This window comes from Ascaphus truei, chromosome 5 (genome assembly GCF_040206685.1).
Source record: "Ascaphus truei isolate aAscTru1 chromosome 5, aAscTru1.hap1, whole genome shotgun sequence".
NCBI lineage: Eukaryota > Metazoa > Chordata > Amphibia > Anura > Ascaphidae > Ascaphus > Ascaphus truei.
Window position 1 is genome coordinate 36832658 of NC_134487.1, and position 27235 is coordinate 36859892.

Consider the following 27235-nt stretch of genomic DNA (forward strand, 5'->3'; position numbering starts at 1 on the left):
CAATAGTATGTAGCTCAGGGGTGGCCAACTCCAGTCCTCAATGTCCACCAACAGGTCACGTTTTAAGGATATCCCTTCTTCAGCACAGGTGGCTCAGACAACGACTCATAAATCAAAGATGGCTGCCTCCAGTCACGTCAGAAAATATATAGATATCAATCATTCTATTATAATGTATTGTACATTTTTACAGCTCCTAAAATGTTCACATGTATTTTTAAAGCAGCAGTTCCTCTTGGCCCATATATATATTTGTATAAAAGAGACAAAAAGGGAAAACAGGACAGGCACTCCTATAGTAAAGAAAAGTTACATTTATTGACTCAACGTTTCGGTCCCCACTGGGACCTTTATCAAGAGCAAATGAGAAAGTGTTGAGTCAATACATTTCACTTTGTTGACTACAGGAGTGCCTGTCCTGTTTTCCTTTTTTTGCCTTTAAATGCCACAACATTTTGATGGGGCTTAGGTCTGGACTTTGACTAGGCCCTTCTAAAACACAGAATTTCTTCTTCTGCAGCCATTCTTTTGTAGATCTGCTTGTATGTTTAGGATCATTGTACTGCTGCATGACCCACTTTCGCTTCAGCTCATGGACGGATGGCCTGACATTCTCCTCTAGAATCTTCTGATTCAATGCAGAATTCATGGTTGTGTCAATGATGGAAAGCCGTCCAGGTCCTGAGGCAGCAAAGTAGTCCAAATCCAACACATTCCAACCACCAAGCTTGACGGTTGGGATGAGGTTCTGCTGTTCAGTCTTGGTTTTCGCCAAACATAACGTTTCTCATTGGGGCCAAAAGGGTCTACCTTTGACTTTTCTGTCCAGAGAACATTGTTCCAGAAGTCTTGTGGATCATATATGTGCTCTTTCCCATACTTCAAATGGTAGAAATTTTCTTTTTAGAGAGCAGTGGTTTCCTCCTGGCTATCCATCCATGAACACCATTCTTTTTCTGATAGTTGAGTCATGAACACTCACATTAGCCAAGGCGAGAGGGGCCTGCACTTGGATGTTACTCTGGGGTTCTTTATGACTTCATGGATTATTTGCTGGTTTGTTCTTGGAGAGATTTTGGTAGGAAGACCGCTGCTGGGTAGAGTGGCTGTGGTCTTGAACTTTCTCCATTTGTCTGACAGTGGATTGGTGTAGCCCCAAATTCTTAGAAATGGTTCTGTAATCTGTTCCATACTGATGAGCATAAATAACTGATTTTTCTTTGCTCCACACACCTGTATGGTGAAGACCAAACTCACAAAGTTTCTGATCTTAATTTATGGTGGGACCTCCCAAACTCACACCTGAAGAAGATCTATGTAATTATTTAAACACCTGATTCTAATTATCCCCTCTACTATAGCTGAGAAAATCAGGGTTTCACTTACTTTTCCACATATTATGAGGAGAAAAGGAGCCGCCCACAACCAAGGGAGCCAGGCCAGTTGAAAGTGAAAATAATTTATTGATCCATCACAAAAAAAGGAGGTCAAAAGACGCTCCTATGCGTTTCACGCCTCGTGGGCGCTTTATCAAGGAGTGATTATGATTATTGAATACGGGGACCGGAACTACTTGAGCACCCACTCTCTCTCTCATACTTTTTCGCATACCCTGACTCTTAATTACTCATTGTTTGTCTACTTCATACATCAATTTGTTTCAAAATACATGCAATTGGTTAATATAAACCCTATTGGATATTTAAGAAAATACTTGTTTTAATTCAAGAAAGTTATCATGGAAAAACTATGGAATTTCTGTAATTATCATTGTAGTTCACAAACTTTTTCTCGCCACTGTGTATGTACTGCTGCGGCACAGTTTATTCGAGCATTTGCCCGTTCTGTGCCGCAGCAGTAGCCTGGCGCGCGCCCGAGTGTGACGGGCGCGCGCCGAAGCAGCGGAAGAGCGCCCTCCGATCGGGGCGCTCTCCCTACCGCTGCCGGGTCCGCCGGGTCCCCCGGTACTCCCTGCCGCTGTCCCGCGATCGCGGGACACCAGGGCTCCCTCGGGGAGCCCTTGGACACGCGTGCAGGGGGCGCAGGCTCCCGATGACGCGTGACCGCGCGTCTATGACGCGCGGCACGCCGAGGGGCGGCCACTAGCAAGCCGGGAAATCTCCCGGCTTGCGGATCTGGCCGCACTGCGATAAAGTGTGTCGCCAGTGTATGTATGTATACATATATGAAGCAGGGAGCCAATATTTATATGGGGAGTTGAACCACGTTTATTTCCACTCTGGGAATCCCCTAGTTCTGAGATACTGGCCAGAAAGGTGCTGGCAGTTACTTCCTAGTAACCCCTGAGTCATTTATTGAGGCAACTGTGCTGAAGCAGGGATATCCTTAAAACCTGACCTGTTGGTGGCCCTTGAGGTTTGGAGTTGGCCAACCCTAATGTAGATGATACATTTTTATTTGAACTAACAGCATATACTTTTAAGACCAGCTTTGCTCTTTTCCTCAGATCAAGGACATGCTGCTGCAATCTGGAATCCAGATGTAGATCACCTGGATCTTGTGGATCTGAATCAGCCCACATGCACTGTTTTAACATCCTGTTCAAAACAAGTTGTGAGCCAAAACCGTTTCCAAGCTCCTGCATAGGAAGCTGCGCATTGCCAGCTGAACCGGGAACTTAACTAAACCAATTACTCTCATTTCAACTATATCAAAATAAAGTTACAAACGCAGTAGTAAATTCACAGAACCTATATTAAGAATATAATATTTGGATTACAAAATAATTCCTTAACATCAACATTAAAAAAATAAAATGGGAATTTGTGGGTAGGGAAAGGATACTGAAAATAAATGATGTTTAACAGAAAATACTTCCAAGACATAACACATTAAGGACACATATTTCGGACACCGCACAAATTATTAATGTGTTTACCAGTGTCGAGAGACAAGTGAAATATTGAATTAAATGAACATTTAGCAGAAGCTTCTTATGTGGGCAAAGAAACATTAAGCCTCTGAAATGTTATTGGAGTAATTTAGTGATGTTCTTATCAAAGTCCTGTGGCTGCAAATGTTGGGCCAAAAATAGCAGCACATTTGCCAAAGAAAAAAACGCCTATAAAAAGCAATGAAGATTTTAATTTTTTTCATAAAAGTTGTGCTATTTTTACATTTATAGCATCGAAATGTGGAAAAAAATGTACTTCTAAATACATCAAGGCCCATGTTCACTAAGCAGTGTTCTGCCATAAGGCACCTCCCTGCGCTGAAAGACTGCTTAGTAAATATAGACCCATATTTGTAAAATATCAAAGCAAGAAGATCCCTTTTTCTCTGGTATTAGCAATCTTATGTCATTGATAAGCTAAAGTGTTTCGAGATTAATTACCAATCCCTTAGCTCCTACTTCTTTTTGGAAAAACATAGACCTATTCAGTCCCCTCTACTTCTTCATCTGATATTTAAGTGGTAGCCGTGAGTAAAGGACAAGCTTGTAATGATTGAAAAGAAGCATGGTCCAAAACGATGACTTTCAGTGTATATCTGCCTACCAGTGCCCTAAATGTCACTTCCGAAAAAATATATATATCTCAAACACTTTATTATAATTTATAAATGTATTCTACATTTTTACAGCTACTAAAATGTTCACATGTATTTTTAAAGCAGCAGTTCCTCTTGGCACACACACATATACAGCTCAACCCCGTTATAACATGATCTGCTACAACGCGGATCCGCTTATAACGCGGTGTGAGCGTGCCTCCCGAATATTTAAAAAAAAAAAAATTAATTTTGCCAAACTTTAAACACACACACACACACACACACACACACACACACACACACACACACACACACACACACACACACACACACACACACACACACACACACACACCCCCTCTGGTGGTGCTGGGGCTGCTGCTGGGGGATCGTGGTGGGGCTGCTGGGGGATCGTGGTGGGGCTGCTGGGGGACCGTGGTGGGGCTGCTGGGGGATCATGTTGGGGCTGCTGGGGGATCGTGGTGGGGCTGATGGGGGATCGTGGTGGGGCTGCTGGGGGAATGTGGTGAGGCTGCTGGGGGAATGTGGTGAGGCTGCTGGGGGAACGTGCTAGGGGTGCCGGTGCCTCACTCCTGCCTCCTCCCGATCGGGTGTGCGGTGGCCATGTTTTTTAAAAATTAGTGCGATCCCAGTTATAACGCGGTCGGATCAGGTGGACCCCGAGCACCGCGTTATAACAGGGTTCAGCTGTATATAAAAGCCGTCTGATTGAACTGGACTGTCCTGTCCAGTAAAAAATGAGAGGTAATACCAGACATGTATATCAGGAAGAAATGTCAGGAGCCTAGGGGTGAGGCCAAGTAGAGGAGGAAACAGCATGGAGCTGAAAGAGGTGAGTCTGTGGGGGGAGGGTGTGTGTATTTGTTCTGTTTTTCTGTTCTGTGGGGGTGAGAATGACAGGGAGAGGGTGAGATAGGGTCACCAGATTTCCTGGTTCAGCCGGGACAGTCACGGTTTTTAGGGGTCTGTCCCAAATTCTTGGGGTGCTGTCCAGTTATGCCGCGCATGTGCGATCAGGAATTGCCTGCTGCTCATGCGCATGCACGATCGGCACTTACTGACCGTACGTGCATGATTGGCTTTGCGCATGCGCAACCGGTAAGCTCCAAACGCCGATTGCGCATAACCGTCTGGCAAATGCTGATCATGCATGTGTGGTCGGTAAGTGCCGATCGCACATGCCCTGTCAATGCGCATGTGTAACATTTGTCCCAGTTTTTGCCGGGACAAATATGGTCCTCTTGATGAGAGAGGATATGGGGAGGGTGGGGTTAAAGGGAATGAGGGGAGGGAGTGAGAAAAGATGAGGGGAGGGAGTGAGAGAGGATGAGGGGAGGTGGGTAAGAGGATGAGGGGAGGGGGGTGAGAGGATGAAAAGGGGTGCAACAATCTTGGAATTTGTGGGAGAGGAACATTAAGATCGGTATTGCTCGCAATAGCTCTGTATGACTTGAGGTATGTTATTTAGAAATTATCTGACCGTTATGTCATTTTTGCTAAATTTCACCCAAGTATGAACCAATTTGCACCATTTCATTAAAAAAAAAGGGTGCAAATTGGTACACACTTGGAGTGAAATGTAGAAAACATTACGTAACAGTCAGATCATTGATAAATAACATACCTACCCACTGACTTCTCTCGAGTGCATCGCACCTTTCAATACCCTTCAACCCCCCACCCCTTTACAACTTATTTACTGCAGTCTCTCCCAAAACTGACTGCACAATACACTGAAACCCTGAACTGACTCTAGCATTGCAATACAGCTAAACATTTGACAAGGAACAGGCACACACCTGCTGTTAGTCTGCTCACACTCACTCTGCTCACAACAGCTCCTTGCAGCACTGCCTACCTCTGGCATCATGAACCTGCTCTGTATTTTAACTTTTTTCTTTCTCCTGGCCTCATGGAGATGTTACTCCCTCTATCCACTACAAACTCCTCCATCCTGGCCCACACCCAACATCACCATACACCCTGGACTACTCAAAAGCCTTGCACTATCTACTGAATGTTGGTGGAGAACTCTAAAAACCAGCACACCAACCACTGCTCACTCTAATGGCAAACACCACAAATCTACAACTTGCAAACAACTAACCACATTTCTACTCATACTATTACTCTCTTTAGCAGGTGATATTGAACCTAATCCAGGTCCTCCCATTTCAGCTCTGTCCCATGCCCCTGAGAATTCCACCTTTAAATTCCAAAAAGGGCTATCTGTCGCCCATATAAATATTCGGAGCCTGCTGCCCAAACTGGATGAAGTAAGGGCATGGTGCCTTGTGCATAAACCCAAAGCCATCGTTCTTACAGAAACATGGCTAACCCCTAAAACTCCTGATGCACATATTGCCATTCAGGGATACTCCATTTTTAGGAGAGATAGGTCAAAGAGACGAGGAGGGGTGTTATTTTATATTGCAGACACCTTACAATTTACACTGTTAAATTGCCCACCAAGCCCACCCTCTTTTGAAACTCTAGTTGGCAAAATCTGCCTCCCCTTTTCTAAGCCTATCTTGCTTGCTGGCATCTACCGCCCCCCTAAAGCCCCTCTACAATCCCTGACTGATATCACCCAATTTCTTGGCTCCATTTCCTCTCTGAATGAGAAGAGTGAGCTGCTAGTTCTTGGGGATTTCAACTTCAATTGGCTTGACCCTAAAAACCACAAAATCCAGATACAACTCAAGTCACTTAACCTATCACAACTCATTTCCCAACCCACACGGATAAACCTGAAATCGCATAACCATTCCTTGCTAGACTGGATTCTCTCTTCAAACCCCAGCAGAATCCAATCCTCTGGCATCCTTCCTGACATTTTCAGTGACCATGCAATAGTGTACTGTGTAAGAAAAATTAAACCGCCCCAATCAAGCCCTAAAGTTCTCCTCACTAGAACATTTAAAAACTTTAACCCACAACAGTTTCTGGATGATCTTACCAACTGCCCATGGCACAGATTCAATTTAATTCCCGACCCCGATTCTGCGCTAGACTATTTCCAATCCGAGTTCTTAAAACTCTGCGATACCCATGCTCCACTACGCAAAATAAGGGTACGGGGGCCCACCTTCCATGGGTTACAACTGACCTTATAGCACTCTACCAGTTCAGGTATGCCTAGTGGAAAAGCTACAAAGTAACTGGCACTACCAAGGATCTCAGTCACTACAGATGCATGCGGAACATGTGCACAAGGCAAACAAGGCATGCAAAAGCACAATATTACTCTGACAATCTCCACCAAAATACATCAAACCCAGCTAACTTCTGGAAGGTTATCAACAATATATTCCAGCCTCCTAACCATCAACAACCAAGTAATATCACTAAGGGGGATATTACTCTGACAAACCACACTGACATTGCAAATGCATTCAATGATTACTTTGTGGGGTGTGCCACTAACTTATTAGCGAAACGCAGCACAATCCCCAAACATGAATCTCATCCTGGGAGTATCCCTACAGTCCCACCCGCTCCCAACACTGCCCACAATTTTCAATTTAGCCCAGTATCTGAAGAGGAGATTACACAAGCGCTCCTCAAACTAAAACTAAGCAGCCAATGTGGACCCGACTTACTACAATCTAGGTTCCTACGACTTGGTGCCCCAGCCATTGCCAAACCAATTGCGTCCATAGTCAACTCTATCCTGTCTGCAGGCCATATCCCTAAGACCTGGAAAACTGCCAGAGTTGTCCCAATCTTCAAAAGTGGGGACAAAAACACTGTCTCAAACTACAGGCCAATCTCACTTCTCCCAATTCTATCCAAAGTTATGGAAAAATGTGTCCACTCCCAATTAAGCGATTTCTACACCAAGACAAATTTCCCTAGCCAATTCCAGTCTGGGTTTCGTCCCAAACACTCCACCGTAACTACCCTGCTAAAGGTTTGCAATGAAATCCAGTGTGGAATGGAATGGGGACAACTCACTGGTGCAGTATTCCTAGATTTTGCAAAGGCTTTTGACACAGTTGATCATGTTATCCTGCTTAACAAACTCCAGAGCTCTGGAATAGGGAAACATGCTTTAAACTGGTTTCAGTCCTACCTATCAGGAAGATCCCAACATGTGTCCATCTCAGGCTCTAACTCCAACCCCCTGGATATCACCTGTGGTGTCCCGCAAGGCTCTGTTCTGGGGCCCCTACTCTTCTCAGTGTTCATTAATGATCTTCCCACAGCTTGTAAGGAAGCCTCAATACACATGTATGCAGATGACACAATCCTATATGCACACAGCCATAGCCTCTCTGACCTTCAACACATACTTCAGTCTGACTTTTTGAGACTCGAAAACTGGATTTCCCAAAACAAACTGTTTTTAAACACTGACAAGACTGTAACAATTGTATTTGGGACCAAGACTAAATTTTTAAAGCTTCCAGTGACTGAGCTCCTGATTAGAACCAACGCTAACACCACCCTAACACCTGTCACTAGTTTTAAATACCTGGGCTTATGGTTTGACTCCCACTTAACATTCGGGATGCACATTGATACCCTATGCCAAAGACCTATGCCAAACTAGGGGTACTTTACAGGAACAAATCCTCCCTAAGTCTCCTGGTCAGAAAGCGTATTGCACAGCAGATGCTAATGCCAATTATTGACTATGGAGACATAGTATATGGCTCGGCTCCTCAAACCCACCTTAGTAAACTTGACACCCTCTACAATTCAATTTGTCGTTTTGTTCTCCAATGCAACTACAACACACATCACTGCGAAATGCTCAAAGAACTAGATTGGTCATCACTAGAGTCTAGGCGCAAAGTTCACCTTTCCTGTCTCACCCTCAAATACTTTCTGGGCAAGCTACCCAGCTACCTGAACAAGCTCCTCACCCCTACCACATGCAGCACCTATCACCTGAGATCAGACTCCAAAAAACTGTTCATGGTCCCAAGGCTCAACAAAGTATCCGGACGTTCCTCCTTCTCCTTCCGTGCACCCCAAAACTGGAACAACCTACCAGAGACTCTCATATCCACCACCAGCTTAACTTCTTTCAAATCTAAGGCTGTCTCACACTTTAATCTGGTCTGTAACTGTTTCATACGCTCATAATATATATTTTCTTTAACTGTGCACGCAATGTCTTGTATATAATGTATACCCTGTTCATTTATGTAACTGTACTTGTAACCATGTATTATTTGTTTTACTCTGTGCCCAGGACATACTTGAAAATGAGAGGTAACTCTCAATGTATTACTTCCTGGTAAAATATTTTATAAATAAATAAAATAAATAAATAATATTGTGTCCAGAATTTTTTGAGAAGCCACATGGCAACCCTAAATGCGAAAGATTTAACCCTTTGAGTGCCGGAGGGGCTTTGAGTGCAAAGACCCATCCAGCAGTGTGGTCATGTGACCACCATGGCCATTCTGCAGGAAACAGAAGAGCCCTTCTCCTCTGTTTCTTCACTGGGCAGATCATGTCCTGAGCTTCATGGGAACTCAAGGCGCGATCAAAGCAGCAAGACCTCTACTGAGCATGACGCGGTCACTACGTTAAGATGCCTCCGGAGTCCCAGTCCCCATGACGTAGTGACTATGTCCTGGGCCACCCAAAGGGTTAAACACCATTTTATTTCCCTTGATGCACCTTTCCCGGTAGGTATCACAGAAACCAGGTGTACCCCGGAGCCCCCCCCCTGTTTCCTATCTATGCAAAACAAAAAAGGGGCCGGGGGGGAGAAATGGCTAGACAGGACTGCTCCTTTAAACAAATAGGGGAACATATTTTATAAAAAGTGTCTCTGGTGTCCCTGTATTCCTTTTGCAATGTGTTTCTTAATGTTCACTCTGGCGGTAAAGAGATTAAAGGATCAACAGAAAAGTTCTCCACGGTGCAATTTTACATTTGTTATCATAAAAGTCTCCTTTTGTACTGTTGTTACTTAGTTTTATAGGATACAGAAGCCTAATATTGCTTCATTAAGAATAATTGTATTTTTAAGTAGTAGTGCCTTCTGTTTTTATTCCTCCAGGGGGGCTGGAAGGGGAGTGAGGGCTGTGGCAGTCAGGGAGCAAAGAGGTCGGGAAGGAGTGTAGTGAGAAATGAGTGCTGAAAGGTAAGGTGGGGGAGATAATGGAGATAATTGTAGACCAGGGTGAGGAATTTGAAGAGGGAATGTTGTTGGATGGGTAGCTGTGACGGCGCTTGTCTCTGATCAGGTAGCGGACCCGCAGGGCTGAGGTAGGGATGCAAATTAACCGACCAGAGCCTGAGGGCAGAGTCCTGTAAGATTATCCGTAGTCGGTCAGGGCTGGTAAAGTCCAGGTAACAAGCAAAGGGTCAGGGCAGGCGGCAGGCAGCGAGGTCAGGGTCTCAGTCCGGGGTCAGCATCAAGGAATCCAAATGAACAGGCTAGCCTCCAGAACATGAAAGCCACAGGGCTAGCCTCCGGAACATGGAAGCCACAGGGCTAGCCTCCGGAACATGGAAGCCACAGGGCTAGCCTCCGGAACATGGAAGCCACAGGGCTAGCCTCCGGAACATGGAAGCCACAGGGCTAGCCTCCGGAACATGGAAGCCACAGGGCTAGCCTCCGGAACATGGAAGCCACAGGGCTAGCCTCCGGAACATGGAAGCCACAGGGATGGCTCACGAACAAGGAAGGCTTAGCAACAGGCTTGGCACAGCAAACGGCTAGCCTCAGGAACAGGGAAGTCACACGAACAAGGAAGGCTCAGTAACTAGAACCCAATGTGGCCAGGAGCATAGGGAAACATACACAATGCTCAGGCATGGGCTAGAAGTCACTGGCTGCTATTTAAGCCCTTGAACAGGTGCAGCCAATATAGCAGTCTGCCAGTAATCAAAATGTCCACAGCAGCCAGGTAGGGGCGGGTTCCAGCCAAAGCCTGGACTGGAACCTTTACAGTAGCCAGTGAAATTGTGAGTGGAGAGGGGTAGCATGGGCAGAGTGGGGGAATATTGAGAAGAGTACGGACTGCAGCATTTTGGATTTGTTGGAGGGGTATGGGAAAGACTGGGGAGAAGGGAGTTACAGTAGTCGAGACAGGGGAAGATGAGAGAATAGGTGAGACGTTTGGCCGAGGAGAGAGTAATGAGTTGACACATTTTTCTTATGTAGTATACGTGGTAGCGACAGGTGGTAATGGAGGAGATGTGTTGGGCGAAGAGGTGGGAAGGGTCAAAGGTTGCGAACAGAAGGGGAGGGGTAGATAGTGAGGATTGGGATGGAAGGGAGGAGGAAGCAGGAAAGTAGAGGACTTCAGCAGTGAGGAAGGAAGCACAGATGTAAGTAGGAGGCAAGATCCGTGGCTGAGAGTGGAGAGTGTGGCTTAGGCGAGAGAGATGTGGAGGGTTGTAGAAGATTGTTTAGAGTGGAAAACAGGTTGTGTGGCTGAGGTGATAGTGAGTTGTTAAGGGTGTTATAGTATATTTGTTTTTGCGATTTGAGAGTGGTGGTGTATTGGTGGAGAAGGGATTGGAAGGTGGCAAGTGAGAATTGGGATCGGTAAAATCTCTATGATCACTCGGCTGATATCAGCAACACAGCAAACTGTGAATGCTAAAGTCTGACTTGTGTGCTTACAAACAATGCTCTTGCTGCGGATATTCAACCTAGAAGTCAATCACATGTATGTATGCATGTATGTCTTTATATAGTGCCATTAATGTACATAGCGCTTTCCAGTAGTAATACACACGACAATAATATAAATAACAAATAATATAAATAACACATAATGGGAAGAAGTGCTTCAGACATGAAAGTAACATTTAGGAAAAGGAGTCCCTGCTCCGAGAAACTTACAATCTAATTGGAAGGTAGGAAGAACGTACAGAGACAGTAGGAGGGCGTTCTGGTAGGTGCACCTGCAAGGGGCCAAGCTTTATGTATCAGGTGTAAAGTATTAGCCACGGAGCTACTCATATGCTTCGTTAAGCAGGTTTGTTTTAAGGTGGGTCTTAAAGGTGGATAGAGAGGGTGCTAGTCTGATATTGAGGGGGAGGGCATTCCAGAGGTGTGGGGAAGTCAGTGAGAAAGGTTTAAGGCGGGAGAGGGCTTTAGATACAAAAGGGGGTAGAGAGAAAACATCCTTGAGTGGAACGCAAGAGTCGGAATGGTGCATAGTGAAAAATTAGTGCTGAGATATGAGGAAGAGCGTAAAGCTTTAAAAGTGAGGAGAATTGAGTGTGAGATGAGGGATTTGATAGGAAGCCAGGTGAGTGATTTCAGCAGGGGAGACACTGAGACAGAGATTTAGGAAATAGTAGAGTGATTCTGGCTGCAGCGTTTAGGATAGAGATTGTAGGGGAGACAGTTGAGAGACAGGAAGACCGGACAGCAGGAGGTTACAGTAATCGATACGGGAGAGAATGAGGGCCTGAGTCAGAGTTTTAGCGGTCGAGCAACAGAGGAAAGGGCGTATCTTAGTGATATTGCGGAGGAAAAGCGACAGGTTTTAAATACGTTTTGAATGTGAGGAGAATGTGAGAGAGGAGTCGAGTGTGACCCCTAGGTCAAACTCGACTTCATGGAGTCATCTGGATATCTGTGTACGATGCTGTCAGAGCTGAAAAATGCATTATGCGTTTAATGCAATAGCACATAACAGCCTACAGTACATGAAGAGGTCAGCCGACTCAGCACTGAAAATGCTAAATGTGAAATCAGGCTGTACAGAAACAAAAGATTATCAAAGATTTGGTGTTGCTATGAAAATAATTGTTGCTATAGAAACCCAAACAAGTGTTAGAGATTTTCCTTTCGCTCAAGTTTAACTTGGCATTCAATACTGTGGCTCTACTTTGTCCCTTAATAACTTAAAATCCACAGTTTTCAAGCAAATATCACTGCTGTAAATGGTTATTGTGCGCAGATAGGGGCGATTTCACCTCTTGTACTACTTTGTGCAAATTCTTATTGACTTGCTGTAACATTGAACATTAATGTGCGCTGTGCGCCAAACATTTTAACATGTACAAAGTTTACATACTTTACTAGTTCTTTATTTACTGAAACATTAAATCTGTGGATACAATTTATGTAATTAAGCAAAGGTTCACAATAATCTGGGACCTGTGCCAAAGTTACTAAACGGAGTATATCATTTACCATAATATTTAGGCTTTAGATTACATGAGTCCTGTAAATCTTATAAGTAGGGTGACCAGATGTCCTGGTATAGCTAGGACAGTCCCGTTTTTTTAATGCCTGTCCCGGTTTTGACCATCAGAGAGGGGGGGGGGGCAGCAGAGAGCAGAGAATGCTGGCAGAGAGGAGAGAAGGAGAGCAGAGGCCAGGTCTGACTGCAGCGGCAGAGGGTGGGGGCGGGGTTAGCTTCAGCGGAACCCCAGCAGTGAGACCCGGAAGTGAGTCAGTGAGGACTTCCAGTGTCTGCTGCCAGGGCTCAAGATGGCTTCTCATCCCCCCCCCCCCCCCCCCCCACCCATGCTACACACAACACACCACACACACAATGGGGAGAGAGACACAGAATGGGGAGAGAGACACAGAATGGGGAGACAGACACAGAATGGGGAGACAGACACAGAATGGGGAGACAGACATAGAATGGGGAGACAGACACAGAATGGGGAGACAGACACAGAATGGGGAGAAAGACACAGAATGGGGAGACAGACACAGAGAATGGGGGAGAGAGACACACAGAGAGTATGGGGTAAGAGAGACACACACAGAGAGAGTGGGGGAGAGGGAAAGAGATACAGAGAATGGGGAGAGAGACACAGAGAATGGGGGAGAGAGAAGGAGAGACAGATAATGGGGGAGAGAGAGAGACACATAGAATGGGGGAGAGAAACATAGAGAATGGGGGAGAGAGACATAGAGAATGGGGGAGAGAGAGAGACACAGAATGGGGAGAGAGAAAGAGAGAGGCACAGAATGGGAGAGAGAGAAAGAGAGAGGCACAGAATGGGAGAGAGAGAAAGAGAGACAGAGAATGGGGGAGAGAGAGAGACAGAGAATGGGGGAGAGAGAGAGACAGAGAATGGGGAGAGCGACACAGAGAATGGGGAGAGCGACACAGAGAATGGGGAGAGCGACACAGAGAATGGGGAGAGCGACACAGAGAATGGGGAGAGCGACACAGAGAATGGGGAGAGCGACACAGAGAATGGGGAGAGCGACACAGAGAATGGGGAGAGCGACAGAATGGGTAGGGTGGAACGAGAATGGAGAGATGGGGGGATAAAGAGAATGGAGGGATGGGGGGGAGAGGGAACTGAGAGATGGGGAGAGAGAGAATGGAGGGATGGAGGGGGAGAGAGTGAATGGGGTGTGTGTATGAGAGAAGGGGGGACAGAGAGGGGTGAAGAGACATAAATGAGAAGGGGCGCAGTTGGGGATGTAATCTGGTTTATAAATATTTTTTGAAGGTGTCCGGTTTTTACTTTTGTAAATCTGGTCACCCTACTTATAAGGCCCATATATACTATGCTGTCCTATGCCACCTTGCAACTAATATCTTCCTTATGCGTTTAGGACGTTGGTGAATTTCAGATATACGTAATTAGCGAAAAAGTGGGGAAATTGTCAAATGTTCCCCAAATCCCCAATATCATATTCACATCATCCTCAATTATTAAATTAAGTTTGCAGGTTTTTTTTAAATCGACCTTTCCATTTCTACAGTAATTCCATCACCATCCCAGCTTTTTGTATTTCCACAATGCTCTTGATGAAATTCAATAAGACTCTAAAAAAAATGGTTAAAATTAAAAAAAAGAAAACAATTTACCGAAACTTCTCAGTAACCTTTCGCGTTTGTGCACATTTCCTAATACATTTTCATGAACATTTGCAAATTGGACCAGGATCACATCCACTTTTCACTATAAACTTTCATTGTTTTTATTTATTTTTTCTAAATATAGTATATACAGTACATAACATACATTTTTAATTAGCATAGTGCAGGTGAATACCTTGCTATTAAGGAAGAAGAAATCGGATTTATTTTTATTCTTCACGACCAGACCAAGTTTTAAATCAGCCCTTGAGTGCTATGGGGCACTTCTTTTCATTCTTCATATCAGAACCCCAGTAGTATAACATCATAGACTATACTGCAACATAGAACCCCTGACCAAGCTAAACCTCGTCAGCAAGGAAATCATTGCAAAAAGCATGAATTGTTAGAAGGTTAGAAGGAAGAACAAACTATTAGGTTTTTATAAATCAGGGAACACGGAAACTGCATTTAATGTAGCCCCCCCTTCTGTGAACCCCTGATGGGACTTGTGCACGTTACAAAACAGAAGAATAAGTTGGTTCAGCAGAATTTTATTTAGCTGGAACTACCACTTCTCCTTAACATTTTCTGTGACGTTATTATGTAAGAGCTCCCACCCATTTCTGGGAACAGTAAGGGCTCTCTCATACAGCACAGGCTGCTGCTTCTATATAAACTGGTGCACTTTCACTTACTCCCCAGAAGATTCGCAGCCTCTGCAAAGATGAAGACTTTTTTTTACTTAACAATGTTAGTCGCTATGTCAACTGTGCTTGCTGGGACAGAAGAAGAAAATACTTTAGTAGAAAAGGTGGCCAATGCTTGTCCTATTAAGATGAAAAATGGGGGCAAATGTGATGAAGATGATAACTGTCCCTACCAAATAAACCTGCCCCCGATGACTATTCAGTTACCTAAACAGTTTCAGCTGCTTGAAAAGACACTCAAGGAAGTCCAGAGCCTTAAAGAAATGGTAAATAACATACGGAGATCATGTCAAGACTGCAAGCTGCAGGCGGACGACAACCTGGAAAAAGAGAGCCATGAGCAGCAGGTGTCAGAGCTTCCAGAAAGCGGCCAAAGTAACCAGATACAGGAGCTACAGTCAAAGGTGAAAAAGATGTCCATCAGCCTGAAGAACGCAAAGAACCAGATTAACACCCTGCAAGGTCAACTGGAGACGATGAACCCACTGAATATCAACAATGTCGAAAATTATGTCGACAACAGGATGGCAAACTTAACCTATAAGCTGAACAGCCTGGACAACAAATGCTCCAGCAACTGCCCTTTGTTGGAAGCACTTCCAAGTAAGTCTGGTCTTATTTACACATGATTACTGTACTAATTATATGCCCAGGTTAGTTTGCTAATAAACACAGTAATAATAATAGCAATATTATAAATGCTTCTATTATCCCATTCACTGCCAGTGTGACCTGCTAGAAACATCTGGCAGCCAGAGGGTTCATTAAAGTTTTCCTGATTACATTTGATGATAATAGTACTAATTGCCTCTTGATAATAGAACCAATGATATAATACATGATATTATTATTCTTGCTAGAGAAATGATCTAGTTCTTTGGACTTTCTATTTTGATCATCAAAATAAGGGATTATCTGAAGTTGTGCTACTTGCTTTCATATAAGAAACTGATTATATCATGTTATAAATAGATAAGGCTTAAATCTTCCCTAGCAAAAGATAGACGGTTTCACAGCACAGTGTGCAGCGGACAATAATTCCCAACACAAAAGGAATTGTAAAAAAATCAAAGGGCTCTAGGGTGATATTTATCAAAATGATCCACTTGCTCCATATCACAAGGAAAACAAGTTTAAGTTACTGAACATCAATTAGGTCTAGTAGCAATTATGATATATTTATATATAATATTTATAAGTATGAAACTTACAGTATATGCACCATATGTATCAAATAAAATTCTATTGATTCCAATGGGATTTTTTGTTGATGTAATATATGGTGCAGATTTTGTGCCCCAGAATTTCCCCACTTTTGCCTTGATACATACTGTACATGCCCAGTTGTACCAATTTTCCCTTAATATGTGACAGCTAGCCCGATGGGTAGTGTTCATAGAGGAAGATAATGAAAATAAACTGAGCCACACACAGATAATACAATGCATCAAATTCCACGTCTATGGCTGACCTTTCCTTCCTCTTTTTCTAGCATCAAAAAACTCTGTCAGGTGTAACGAGGATTAAACATCCTTGATTAACCCTTTTTGACAAATGGAAGAAACTCGCTTAGCAAGCTTCTCAGCTTGTAAACAGCTGTACCAAGGAACACTTTTTTTTAATGTTCATACAGAGCCCCCCAAATGTCTAAAAAGACTTTTGCTTGATGATTTGATAGAAAAAGCAACATCAACTTGGGCAGAAAAACGATAGAAATAGATAAAAGAAATGTGTGTGTGTGTATATATATATATATATATATATATATATATATATATATATATATATATATATATATATATATATATATGTATGTATGTATGTCTTTATTTGTATAGCGCCATAAAATGTACATAGCGCTTCACAGCATATCTACATATCTACACAGCCACAGGTGTCTGCACGAACTGGCGTCCGCAGCTGGTCATTGTGTGTTTTTCAACGGAAAGACTTGGCAAAGCATTTAAGTAAGTGAGAGTTTTGCTTTCTGTATTCCAAAATACTCCACATGGGCTACTTAAAGCTGTAGTGACATGCTAGAGCACATCGGAGAAAAGCGATAATGCAGGTAACATGGCTCTATTAGTATAGCTGAGGAAACATACATTCAAATATAAAATGATCTCACTGTAAAGGCACAAGGATTAAGCGATTTTGGCCAAGGGGCTTAAAGGAGTAAGGGCACCCACAAACTTGTGTATTCAAGCCCAACTATACAGTATATCCATAGGCTTCGGCTTTCTATTTGAAACTGCTCCCAAGGCCAGTTAAGGTATAGCTGTCGGCACTGTCTATGTCATGGGTAAATATTGAGATTCAGAGCACCATGGTTCATATGGCTATGCAAAGAGCAACCTACTCAGCCAACACTGAACGTGACTAAATAGCCCTGCTGCTTTAATAATGATGGCACAATGATCCATGGCACAATGCATTCTTAGCAACATTTTGCCACTGCTTAGCACTGCAGCTTCACAGAACTCTTAAAAATTACCCAAAATTAAAATATATAAGCAGAACACAAAGGGGGGGGGGGAGGTGAAGTGCTACAATGTTTGCACCATACTGTACTTATTTAGAAGCTGCGTATCCACAAAATATTGTTTTACACCTTGCATATGTACAGACTACACTTCTTCTTTTTTTTTTTTTTTTTAAACAATGGTACTGTATGTTTTTTCAATCTACATATTAAAAAGCATAACCTTTTTCACTTATATTATACAAATTGGCTGCTTCTCATAGTGGCTTATGTGGTTCTATAGGATATATGACTGATTCATTACACGTCTTAGTAGTCCCACGTCACATATAGCAATTGGCATTGCTGAACCTTTACAATATACTCTACTGAACAAAATAAAATAAGTTTCCTGTACTAGAAGCTTTTCCTGAATAAGACCGGAGTGAAATATTACTGTTTATGATTTCTGTGGGACATGAAGCTGTGTCATTTCCTTTCAAACCTGCTGGATAGAAAGTTATGGATGGTGATAGGTTTATAATATGTTATCTCCAAGAAACAGCTGCAAAGATATACGTCCGGTTAATGAATAAATAACTGCTAGGGGAAATTGTCTAATGTGCTGATACATTGTCCACCCTTTCCTAATAAGAAAGCCAACCCTTGTAACTGCAGTCATCTTTCCTATTACCCTTATCTATAAAGTTATGGTAAAGTTACTTCCAATGTCATGAAACAGATTAAAACCATTTAGCAATATCTACTTCTCCAGCACTAGTTAGCTGTCAAGCCAAGTAGTTAGATGAATAAGAGGACACACATACCATTCAACTCAACAGGCGATGAAGATAATGGCTGATTGGCCGCTTCAAAATACATAGAATAAGGCCCCTATTAAAACATCAGAGAAACACTTGCCGAAGTCTGATACATAAGACATATGTCTTTTTTCAACCTCATCTACTATGTAACTATGGGTAGAAAAGCTGAATAATTAATTGTCATCAAGTCAACTCAAATACTGATATAGAATTGAGTTGAAAGACTGGGTGCATTCTATTAGCTGGCAAGAATATCTGTGTCCTACATCGCCTCCCTAACTTCTCAAATTGATCTATGTAGAGTCTGCCAAATTTCAAACACAGAGGGAAGACAAATAGCTTGATGCATTCACAATAAGGCACACAGGTTAAAAATGCTTCTTGTCATGTATGTTTCAGAGCTTGATAAAAAGCTCTCCTGGGTTCCTCCAGGATCAATACATCTACTAGAATGCTGCACCAAATTGTAAGCTTCTCTGACCAGGAAGAACCTTGTAACTCGTATGTTTACAGTACATATGAATATGCAAATCGTATGTGTACATATCAGTATGTGAATCCTTCCCCATATTGTACTATGTACTCGATAGAGATCTGAAAACCTTTCCACGATTTTAGGACCAAAATTGATTCCTGGCGAACCAGTACTTTTAAGTGCTAAAAGTTTCCCAAAAACATACATTTACACCAATTCACCGTTTCAGTGAAAATATTACCAATTCACCAATATATTACAGCTTGGTAATAATCCGCACGTGATTCGCCAAGCATTTTAATTCTTGTCTATTGATGCCAACTCCCATCCATAGCCTGAAAGAGGGCATTTGCTGGAGAGGAGCGGTCTTCTCTGATTATTTGAAGTGCCTGGTGAATTATGACCGTGCTGTTACTCAGCTCTGACTGATTAGTAACTTTATTTGTGAAAACAAGGGCTAATTTTGCATGGTTCGCAAACTCAGGTGAAAGCTTCATGCATCTCTAGTAGAGGAAAATGTTGGTGTCCTTTAGGCTACCAGTCCAGGTTTACAATTATCTGGCTGCTATCCAAGAAGCTTGCCAGTTACTGCTGTTTAAAAGGCACAATACATTTATTAATAAAATTTTTTACCAGGAAATACAAATACATTGAGAGTTACCTCTCGTTTTCAAGTATGTCCTGGCACAGAGTTATAATGACAGATACATGGTTACAAATACACGATTACATTAGGTGAACTGGGTTATATATTATGTATAAAGACATTGCATGAACATTTAAAGATAAAATAAGTTATAGGTGTATGTAACAGTTACCGACCAGATTAAAATGTGAGACAGCTTTAGTTTACTAGCTGGTACACTTATCTAACATTAATTACATCATTACTGTTTTAGTTTAAAGGAAAGTAGGCATCATTTTTAGATTATGTACGGCTAAAGAATTTCATATAGCTACTTGAGTAGTTAAATAAGGCACATTTTTATTTTGTAATTTTAACAAGGAATCCAGGTTTCCTACATTAGCATAACAAACATAACGTGCATGATCCCAGGTGGAGACTTGTGCTACAGAATTACTACAAATACACATGCCCAAAGTATCTATGCTTTTTTCAATGCAAGTTTGTGACTGGTATACAGTATATGTTAAACCTATATCCATACCTGTATATAAATCCATAGATAGATAGATAAATAGAAGGACTAAAAGAATACTTACAAAAGCCTCCTCCACTTATTGCTATTTCCATTATACACAGTAAGCAGCTAGTGCCCACTTGTCCAAAAATGGAATTAAATAGTTGTGTAGGATATCGAGGGTAGGGGAGAACTTGGAGATGAAGCTCCAGTATAATGGAAATATTCACTCATGACGACTTAGGGGCGTATTGATTAAACTGTAATAATAGCATTTTCACATAAAAAAAATTTGTTTCTGACAATATTCATCAAATAGTTATCGCATGTACAAACCGTGTATCTTCATCCCCAAAGTAGGGCCATTTTTGCCTTTTGCTAGGAAGGAGAAATAGAGAGTGAGACAGCCAATTTTTATACAGAAATTCCACTACCACAGTTTAATAACTAGGCCCCTAAGAGAGGGGCAGCAAAATGTTTTCAGCAGTGAGGACAAATGGGGAGGGCGCTGCAAAAATATGGATTGAGAAACATGCAGATTCTAGCATTGTACAGATGTAGCAGATGCTATTGCGACTATTAATGCGTTTTGATACGTTAACGCTACAGCGTAAATATTGCAGCTCCATCTAAAACAATTGTAACGCATTTCATTGCCTCTTTAAAGCATGCAACATTATCAACGTCATGTATTGCATTAACTAGTGTTAACGGGTGCAATAACATCGAATTCATCTGTATGTGTTGTGAAAGCAGCAGCATTTACTCCTCTGTTTCTGGGTGTCTGTAAGTTAATACCTATATTATGACTATACCATATATTTTTTAAGTACTTAGATATCCTGTACAGTACTAAATAACTAGTATTTCCGTCCCTCTTGCAGCACTGTTAACATTATATTCTAACGACAGAAAACCAGGATTAATAGCTTTGCACTTTTGTTTACCAAAAATTTAATAACAAATCAAGCTCAAGCGTTGCAAATTTCCTCAAAGTGTTTCAGTGTTATTTCATGTTCACAGGGAAACGTGTTGTGGGCAATAATTCTGGGTATCTCTATACATGTTCCGCATTTTAATACCCTTTCATTTTAGATTTTTTTTTTAATGAAACATAAATTAGCTCTGAAGCACAGATTCTTGCCATGGATGTGATCTTGAGTCTGTGTGGTGTTTGGTAACATTGCTCCAGTCTAACCCACAGTAATGACCAACAGAAAGGTCCTTTTCTGCAGTAAGTGTTTCTGTATTGCTGTTTGGAAAGCAATACACGTCTCTAGAGGCACTAACGGGGTCAGCAGAGTATTGATTTATCTCAAATTCTTTTTGTGCCTCTGTACCCTACATACAAGGTTTTGGTAGTTTTATCGTTCCCTCGTGTAGGTAAACTCTTTGAATTTATACTGTAGCATAATAATTTTCAGGGTGGCATTTCCAAGATGTTATATACAGTACTGTACTGCTTTTAGTATTAGAAAACAACTGACATCAGGCTCCTGATCACTCCTAAGCAGGCCCAGCTAGTCCAAATTGTAGTTAATTAGCAGAGTACTGTTGGTGGGATGGAATATATAAAAGCCTGAAGGGGCCAATGCTGTCCCTGAAGTCATTGTACATATTAAAAGTGAAGCCGCACGCAATACCCAACATCATTTAAAAGCCTGGATCTACAGGATCTATTCAGGTGATCAAACGTCCTGTAGCACCCCTGAGTAAAAGGGCGATTAAAATACTGCATAATTTCCTCAGTAACGTTTTAGTAAATAAAATAGCTAAATACGTTTCCTCTTTTCCCCCCAGGTATACAACTAATCTACAAAGATTGCTCTGACCACTATAAAGCAGGTAAAAAAGTCAATGGGATTTACAGAGTCACCCCTGATCCAAAGAATAAAACCTTTGAAGTTTACTGTGACATGGAATCTATGGGAGGAGGATGGACATTGGTGCAAATACGCAAAGATGGCAGCACAAGTTTCAACAGAACGTGGAATGACTATAAAATTGGCTTTGGTAACCTGAGCGGAGAGTTTTGGTTGGGAAACGATAAACTGCATCTCTTAACCAGAAGCAGTGATATGATGCTGAGAATTGAGCTTGAAGATTTTAAGGGTATCAGAGAATATGCAAAGTATGACCAGTTCTATGTAGCCAATGAATATCTTAAATATCGTTTATCGGTCAGTGGCTACAGTGGTACAGCTGGGGATGCAATGCACTTTAGCAAACAGTACAACCATGATCAAAAATTCTTTACTACGCCAGACAAAGACAATGATAGATACCCCTCTGGAAATTGTGGGGCTTACTATAGTTCTGGCTGGTGGTTTGATGCATGCATGTCTGCCAACCTCAATGGCAAATACTACGATAAAGACTACAAGGGAGTCCGCAATGGGATTTTCTGGGGCACGTGGCATAGTGTTGCAGCAGAGCAGCTAAATAGCTTCAGACAAACATTTAAGTTTGTCAAAATGATGGTCAGACCGAAAGGTTTTGCAGCCTAATGGAAAGTAATAACTGTCAAGATGTGACACCTGTTTTGGGCAGACATGAAAGTATTTTATATATGTTGTTGTGCTTGTCAGAAGTAGGATGTTTGTGGGTTTTTCTTTAGAAGAGACTTTTTTGACATCCTGAACATCCATGTATGGTACAAACCACATCAAAGAAAAACATTCATGTTTGCTCAAGAAAATATACTGTATTGCAGCCTGAAAGCAAATGTGGTTGTGCCATGTATCAACGCCTCTTTATGCTCAAGCAATTTCAAAAGTAAGATGCTTCTTAATAATATTTCTTATATTGGACCCATATCTGTTTTCCCTGAAATCTTTGTCAAAATAGATTTGGCAGAGATTTTGTGCCACAGGGTAAAATGGTAAAAAAAAACTGATAGGCCCACAAACACAGTTTGATATGTCCAATTCTAATATCTGCACCCTACATGACATCTTATATTGCTCTATGTGAATTCTTCCCAAATCCCAAGACTAGCAGAGGGAAGAGAAAAATTGCTTGATACATTGATGCTACAGGGCTTTTTCTATATGCGCCGAAGCAACAGACACATTCTAACATTTATTTCAATGGGGCATTCCAAAAACTGCACAATTGGCCGTTTAGAAGGATATAGAATAAGCCCCTAAGAGACGCGTGTTCAAAATGTTTCTCTATAACTTTGTTTCAGAGCTTGATAAATAGCTCCCTATGGTCCCTCCAGGACCAATACAGCTACTAGAATTCTGCACCTTACGTCAATAGCATGACTACATTTGTACTGAAAAGGTTCATAGTGAGTAATGAAGAAATATTTAGGACTATCCTATTAGAGTGACCCACCCTTCAGACCAGGGACCACCTTATCCACTGTATGTATACATGCCAGTGTGTTTAATATATTATTGTCTCTCCCACATTGTACTATCTAGTGGTATATCTTGATATCTTACAAATAAACATAAACAAGACAATCACTTACATCTAACATTTTAAGATAACTTCTCGAGAATATCTTTCTAACCAAATATTGTTTCTTAATATTACAATAAGAATTACTTCTTGTGATAGGAATACACCATGTACTGGTAATGTCTATAGCTAAGTGAATCAAACTATAAATCCAAATACTTGAGCTACCTGTATACAGAAATCTGTAACAGGTATGTGGCACTGTCACATAAAGTAACAATTAGGAAGACTACAGCCTAATAATTTGAAGGTATTAACATTTTCGAAGTTGTTTCTGAAGAAATTATAAATTAAATCTTAATGCTTTCTTGCAGTATATTCCCTTCCTGTAGTTATTCCACCCATATTCTGGTAAAGTATTATTATGAAAGCCCTAATTATGACTCATATATTTAAGCAGTAATAGGCTAGAAGACAGCATCCAGTAACAGAAGACACGTTACAGCCTATTCAGTACAATGGACCGTAAAAGTGGCTTCTCGCGCTGGAAGAGATCTTATGGCATAGCTAGGTATATATAGGCCTATATGTGTGGAGTACATTACACCCAGCTATCCGAGAGAACTGATTTTTGGAATGACCTTGGATTCATAGGTTATGGGTACATTTTTGTAAATTATGATCATAATCAGTGGGCACTAACGCAGTGAATTTATAGAATACAATATGTCATTATAGTTACTCATTTTTGGATGAAGAGATAAGCTCAACATTCTGATAAGAGAAAGATATAGGCCATTGTTCTGCAAGGTGCGATAATGCAGATGACATGCTATCGCATGAAAAGCCCCATTAAAGTCAATGGGACTTTTCATGCGATAGCACGTAATCTCCGTTATCACACCTTAGAGAATAAGCCCCAAAGTCAATTAAATAATAGTGAGAAATTAACAATTGCCCCACCTCCAGACTATACCAGAGGCTTGCTTATTCATTTTATTCTATGGTTTTTCATTTGAGCTATGCTGCATAATCATTTTAGTATATGGTGGGGGGGGGGGGCGAGGGGGGGTTCTGTAAATTCAAATGAAATGTTTAAATTTTCAACTTTTTAAAGTTGCAATGTGTATATCGTCCTAAATGTTGTCCTCCTGTATACAATTCTGTGACAAACCTGGCTTGTGGCTATGACACACCAGGAAATCCTGACACCCTGGTTGAGAATCACCTATTCCAGCCTCCTCTTGCCTTTATCTGTGCCTGTGAAAGTCTAATACATTGTACTACACGCCTTACTGTCATTGTGAAATGCTGAGTCCCATTGGGAGAAAAGCACTATATCAAATAATAAATAATATCTCTGGCACTTTCCTGGGATTGGCCTACAAATAATATAATGTTCTCTTATTAATTGGCAGGAATAAGAAAAGACCCAAATAAATTAATCTATCCTATAACTTAAATACTGTTCCCAACGTTCCATGTCATTTCTAAGTTGTGATAGCACACGTACATATATGTGTGCATGCACTGTGTAAATGTGGGTGTTTCACATGTTCTAATATAAAATGATGCATTCATTGTATATTTGTATATATTTTTGAAAATGCTGTGGTAATATATACACAACAAAATAAAATAAACTTCTTTTGCTTTTTAGTTTTGTTTTTCTTATTATTAATATTGATGAAACTGTGCATTTACTTTACTTTTTTTCCCCAGAACCAATACAGCATCCAAATATTTTCACTACTTCTGCAATATATTACACCTTTCCACTTTAAGGGCTTAAAATGTATTACTATGTAAAACATATGGAAAATATAAAATACCCATCAAAAGGTAAACCTTTTAGCACATCTTTACTTTGCAGCACTAAGACATAAGACCACTGATGGCCCATCACCTGACCTAGTAATTGGTACCATAGATACTTACAAAGCCTCTTTAAATAAGATAAAAGCAATGTAGAAAAGGCCTCACGATGCACAAGTATGACTATCTTGGCACAACTGAAAACACAATCCAATACTGATTTCATATCAGGATCCGGCTCAAACTAGATAAACTGTTATTATCAATTAAAGAACCACCCCTCCACCCCCCTTTCAAGAGAAGAGGAAGAATACAGCAAAAAGCATCTTGGTGTCATTTGTTGTTGGTGGCGTTAGCTTATTTAAAGGCTCTTTGTAGCTGGCTCTGCCTCCAGCCTTGCAGACAGTTCAATGTGAGAGAACCTCGACATTGGCAAGTCATTATACTATTTTCTATGTTTTCACATCCATTTAATATACATGGAAAATTACTATTCATTATTTAAGTGTAATTTAATATTGCCACTCTTTTTTGATGATTTGGTGTAAATTTGGGAAAATGGCAGATTTCCCACTATATAAATACTTTTTTGGACCGTGAAGTGTATTTTTATCTTTTTTTTTCTTTCTTTTGTCTTTAGTATAATCGATTATGGTCTCCAATATATTTCTATTTGAATAATGTGCATAAAAATGTATCAACATAATAATTGGTCATATGTGAGCTTTCAGAAACACAAAAGCTTCTTTTTTTTTTTTAGATAGCTGTATGCGCTCAATATTTCACCTATTTCATTTCAACATTACACAGCACATTAAACGAAATGACCCTGCACTAGTAATATCTGCTTGCCACGTATTTAGCATGTTTATATTAATACATGTAAAGAAATACTCACTACACTACTTTCTGTAATAGGTCGTGACTGCAGCATGAAAACTTTTATTGACATAAAGCACATGCTGTAACTAAATTGTGAATGGTTCGTACAATATAACCGAAAACATATCTGCAAAAACACGCTGATTTTAGGAAGTATGATAATACATTAGAGGTGGATGATGGGTATGCAAAACTGGCCCTATACGTCTGAGGGGTTGATGTATGTATATCTTTGTTTATATAGCGTCGACAGTATACTCAGCCCTTTACAAAGACAATACCGTACAGGGAATTATGATAGTACAATAAGCGCAGCACAGTCAGACAATAGGAAACTAACGGAAATCCCTGCCCTGGAGAGGTCACAATCAAAGTGGTATGTTGGAAGACTTACAGAGACAGCATGCGAGCAAGACAAATGTGTAATTGAAGAGCTCCATGGGCCTGGCCTGCACAGGTCAGACAAGCCTTTTCTTAATTGACTTGAATTAGATTTATTTTGTTGAGAATGTGGTGGTTCAACACCTGTGAGATTATTTAAAATATAAATACAAATTCAAAATAAATAAAGTATATATAATACATGGATAAAAGCTACTTCCTGTATAGAACGATGTAAAGTTATTTAGCTTCCAAATGACTCATTCACAGTGTCGCAGCCAGATTCTGCCTCCAAGAATGTTATATTGATTTTGGCACATTTTATCAAAGATCAAGAGCATTACAGATTCCAACTACTACTTGCAATTTGTTATCCTTAAATAACATTTTGTAGTCATATTAGTCCAGTTCCAATTCTGCACAAATTAGTAAGTACTTCGATAGTACCTTTTTTTATTTCAGCTGACAGACTATACAGTCATTTAAATACATGCTCCTAGGACCAATGGTCTCTTCCTCCGGTAAGGAGCTACTGATGTACAAATTATCCATACCAAGTAAAAAAGCAACGAGGTAGAAAGATCAGGAGGATGCAAAAAGATGGGGGAAGATGCCGGTAAACAAATAGGGAGAGGGAGATGCCAGAAACAGATAAGGTAAGGGAGAAGTGAGGGATACAAGAGACATGTAGGAGGCTAAATGTAAGGCCTCGTCCATGCTGATGGAGGGCTCGTGAGCGCGCGCGCTGCGCAATGAATAACATTATGACAATGAAAATGTTTATCGTGAGCGTGGGGAAGAGCGATGCGTGCGGAGACAAACTTTTTTTAGTCTTTG

General features: G+C 41.2%; 2 protein-coding genes across 2 annotated transcripts in view; one reads left to right on the plus strand and one right to left on the minus strand.

Moving 5' to 3' along the window:
* The window catches only part of CCDC146 (coiled-coil domain containing 146), a 182314-nt gene that overhangs the window by 123743 nt on the left and 31336 nt on the right, over positions 1-27235 (minus strand). The window lies entirely within an intron of this gene.
* On the plus strand, positions 14934-24979 carry FGL2 (fibrinogen like 2). The gene is made up of 2 exons (XM_075599621.1): positions 14934-15610; positions 21710-24979. The coding sequence occupies exons 1-2, from the start codon at positions 15025-15027 to the stop codon at positions 22414-22416; spliced, it is 1293 nt and encodes a 430-aa protein (XP_075455736.1). The 5' UTR covers positions 14934-15024; the 3' UTR covers positions 22417-24979.

Excerpts from the sequence above, each read along its gene's own strand:
- FGL2 (XM_075599621.1), top strand. The coding sequence starts at position 15,025 with ATGAAGACTTTTTTTTACTTAACAATGTTAGTCGCTATGTCAACTGTG. Across the intron at positions 15,611-21,709 it reads TTTGTTGGAAGCACTTCCAA|GTATACAACTAATCTACAAA; the intron begins GTAAGTCTGGTC and ends TTTTCCCCCCAG.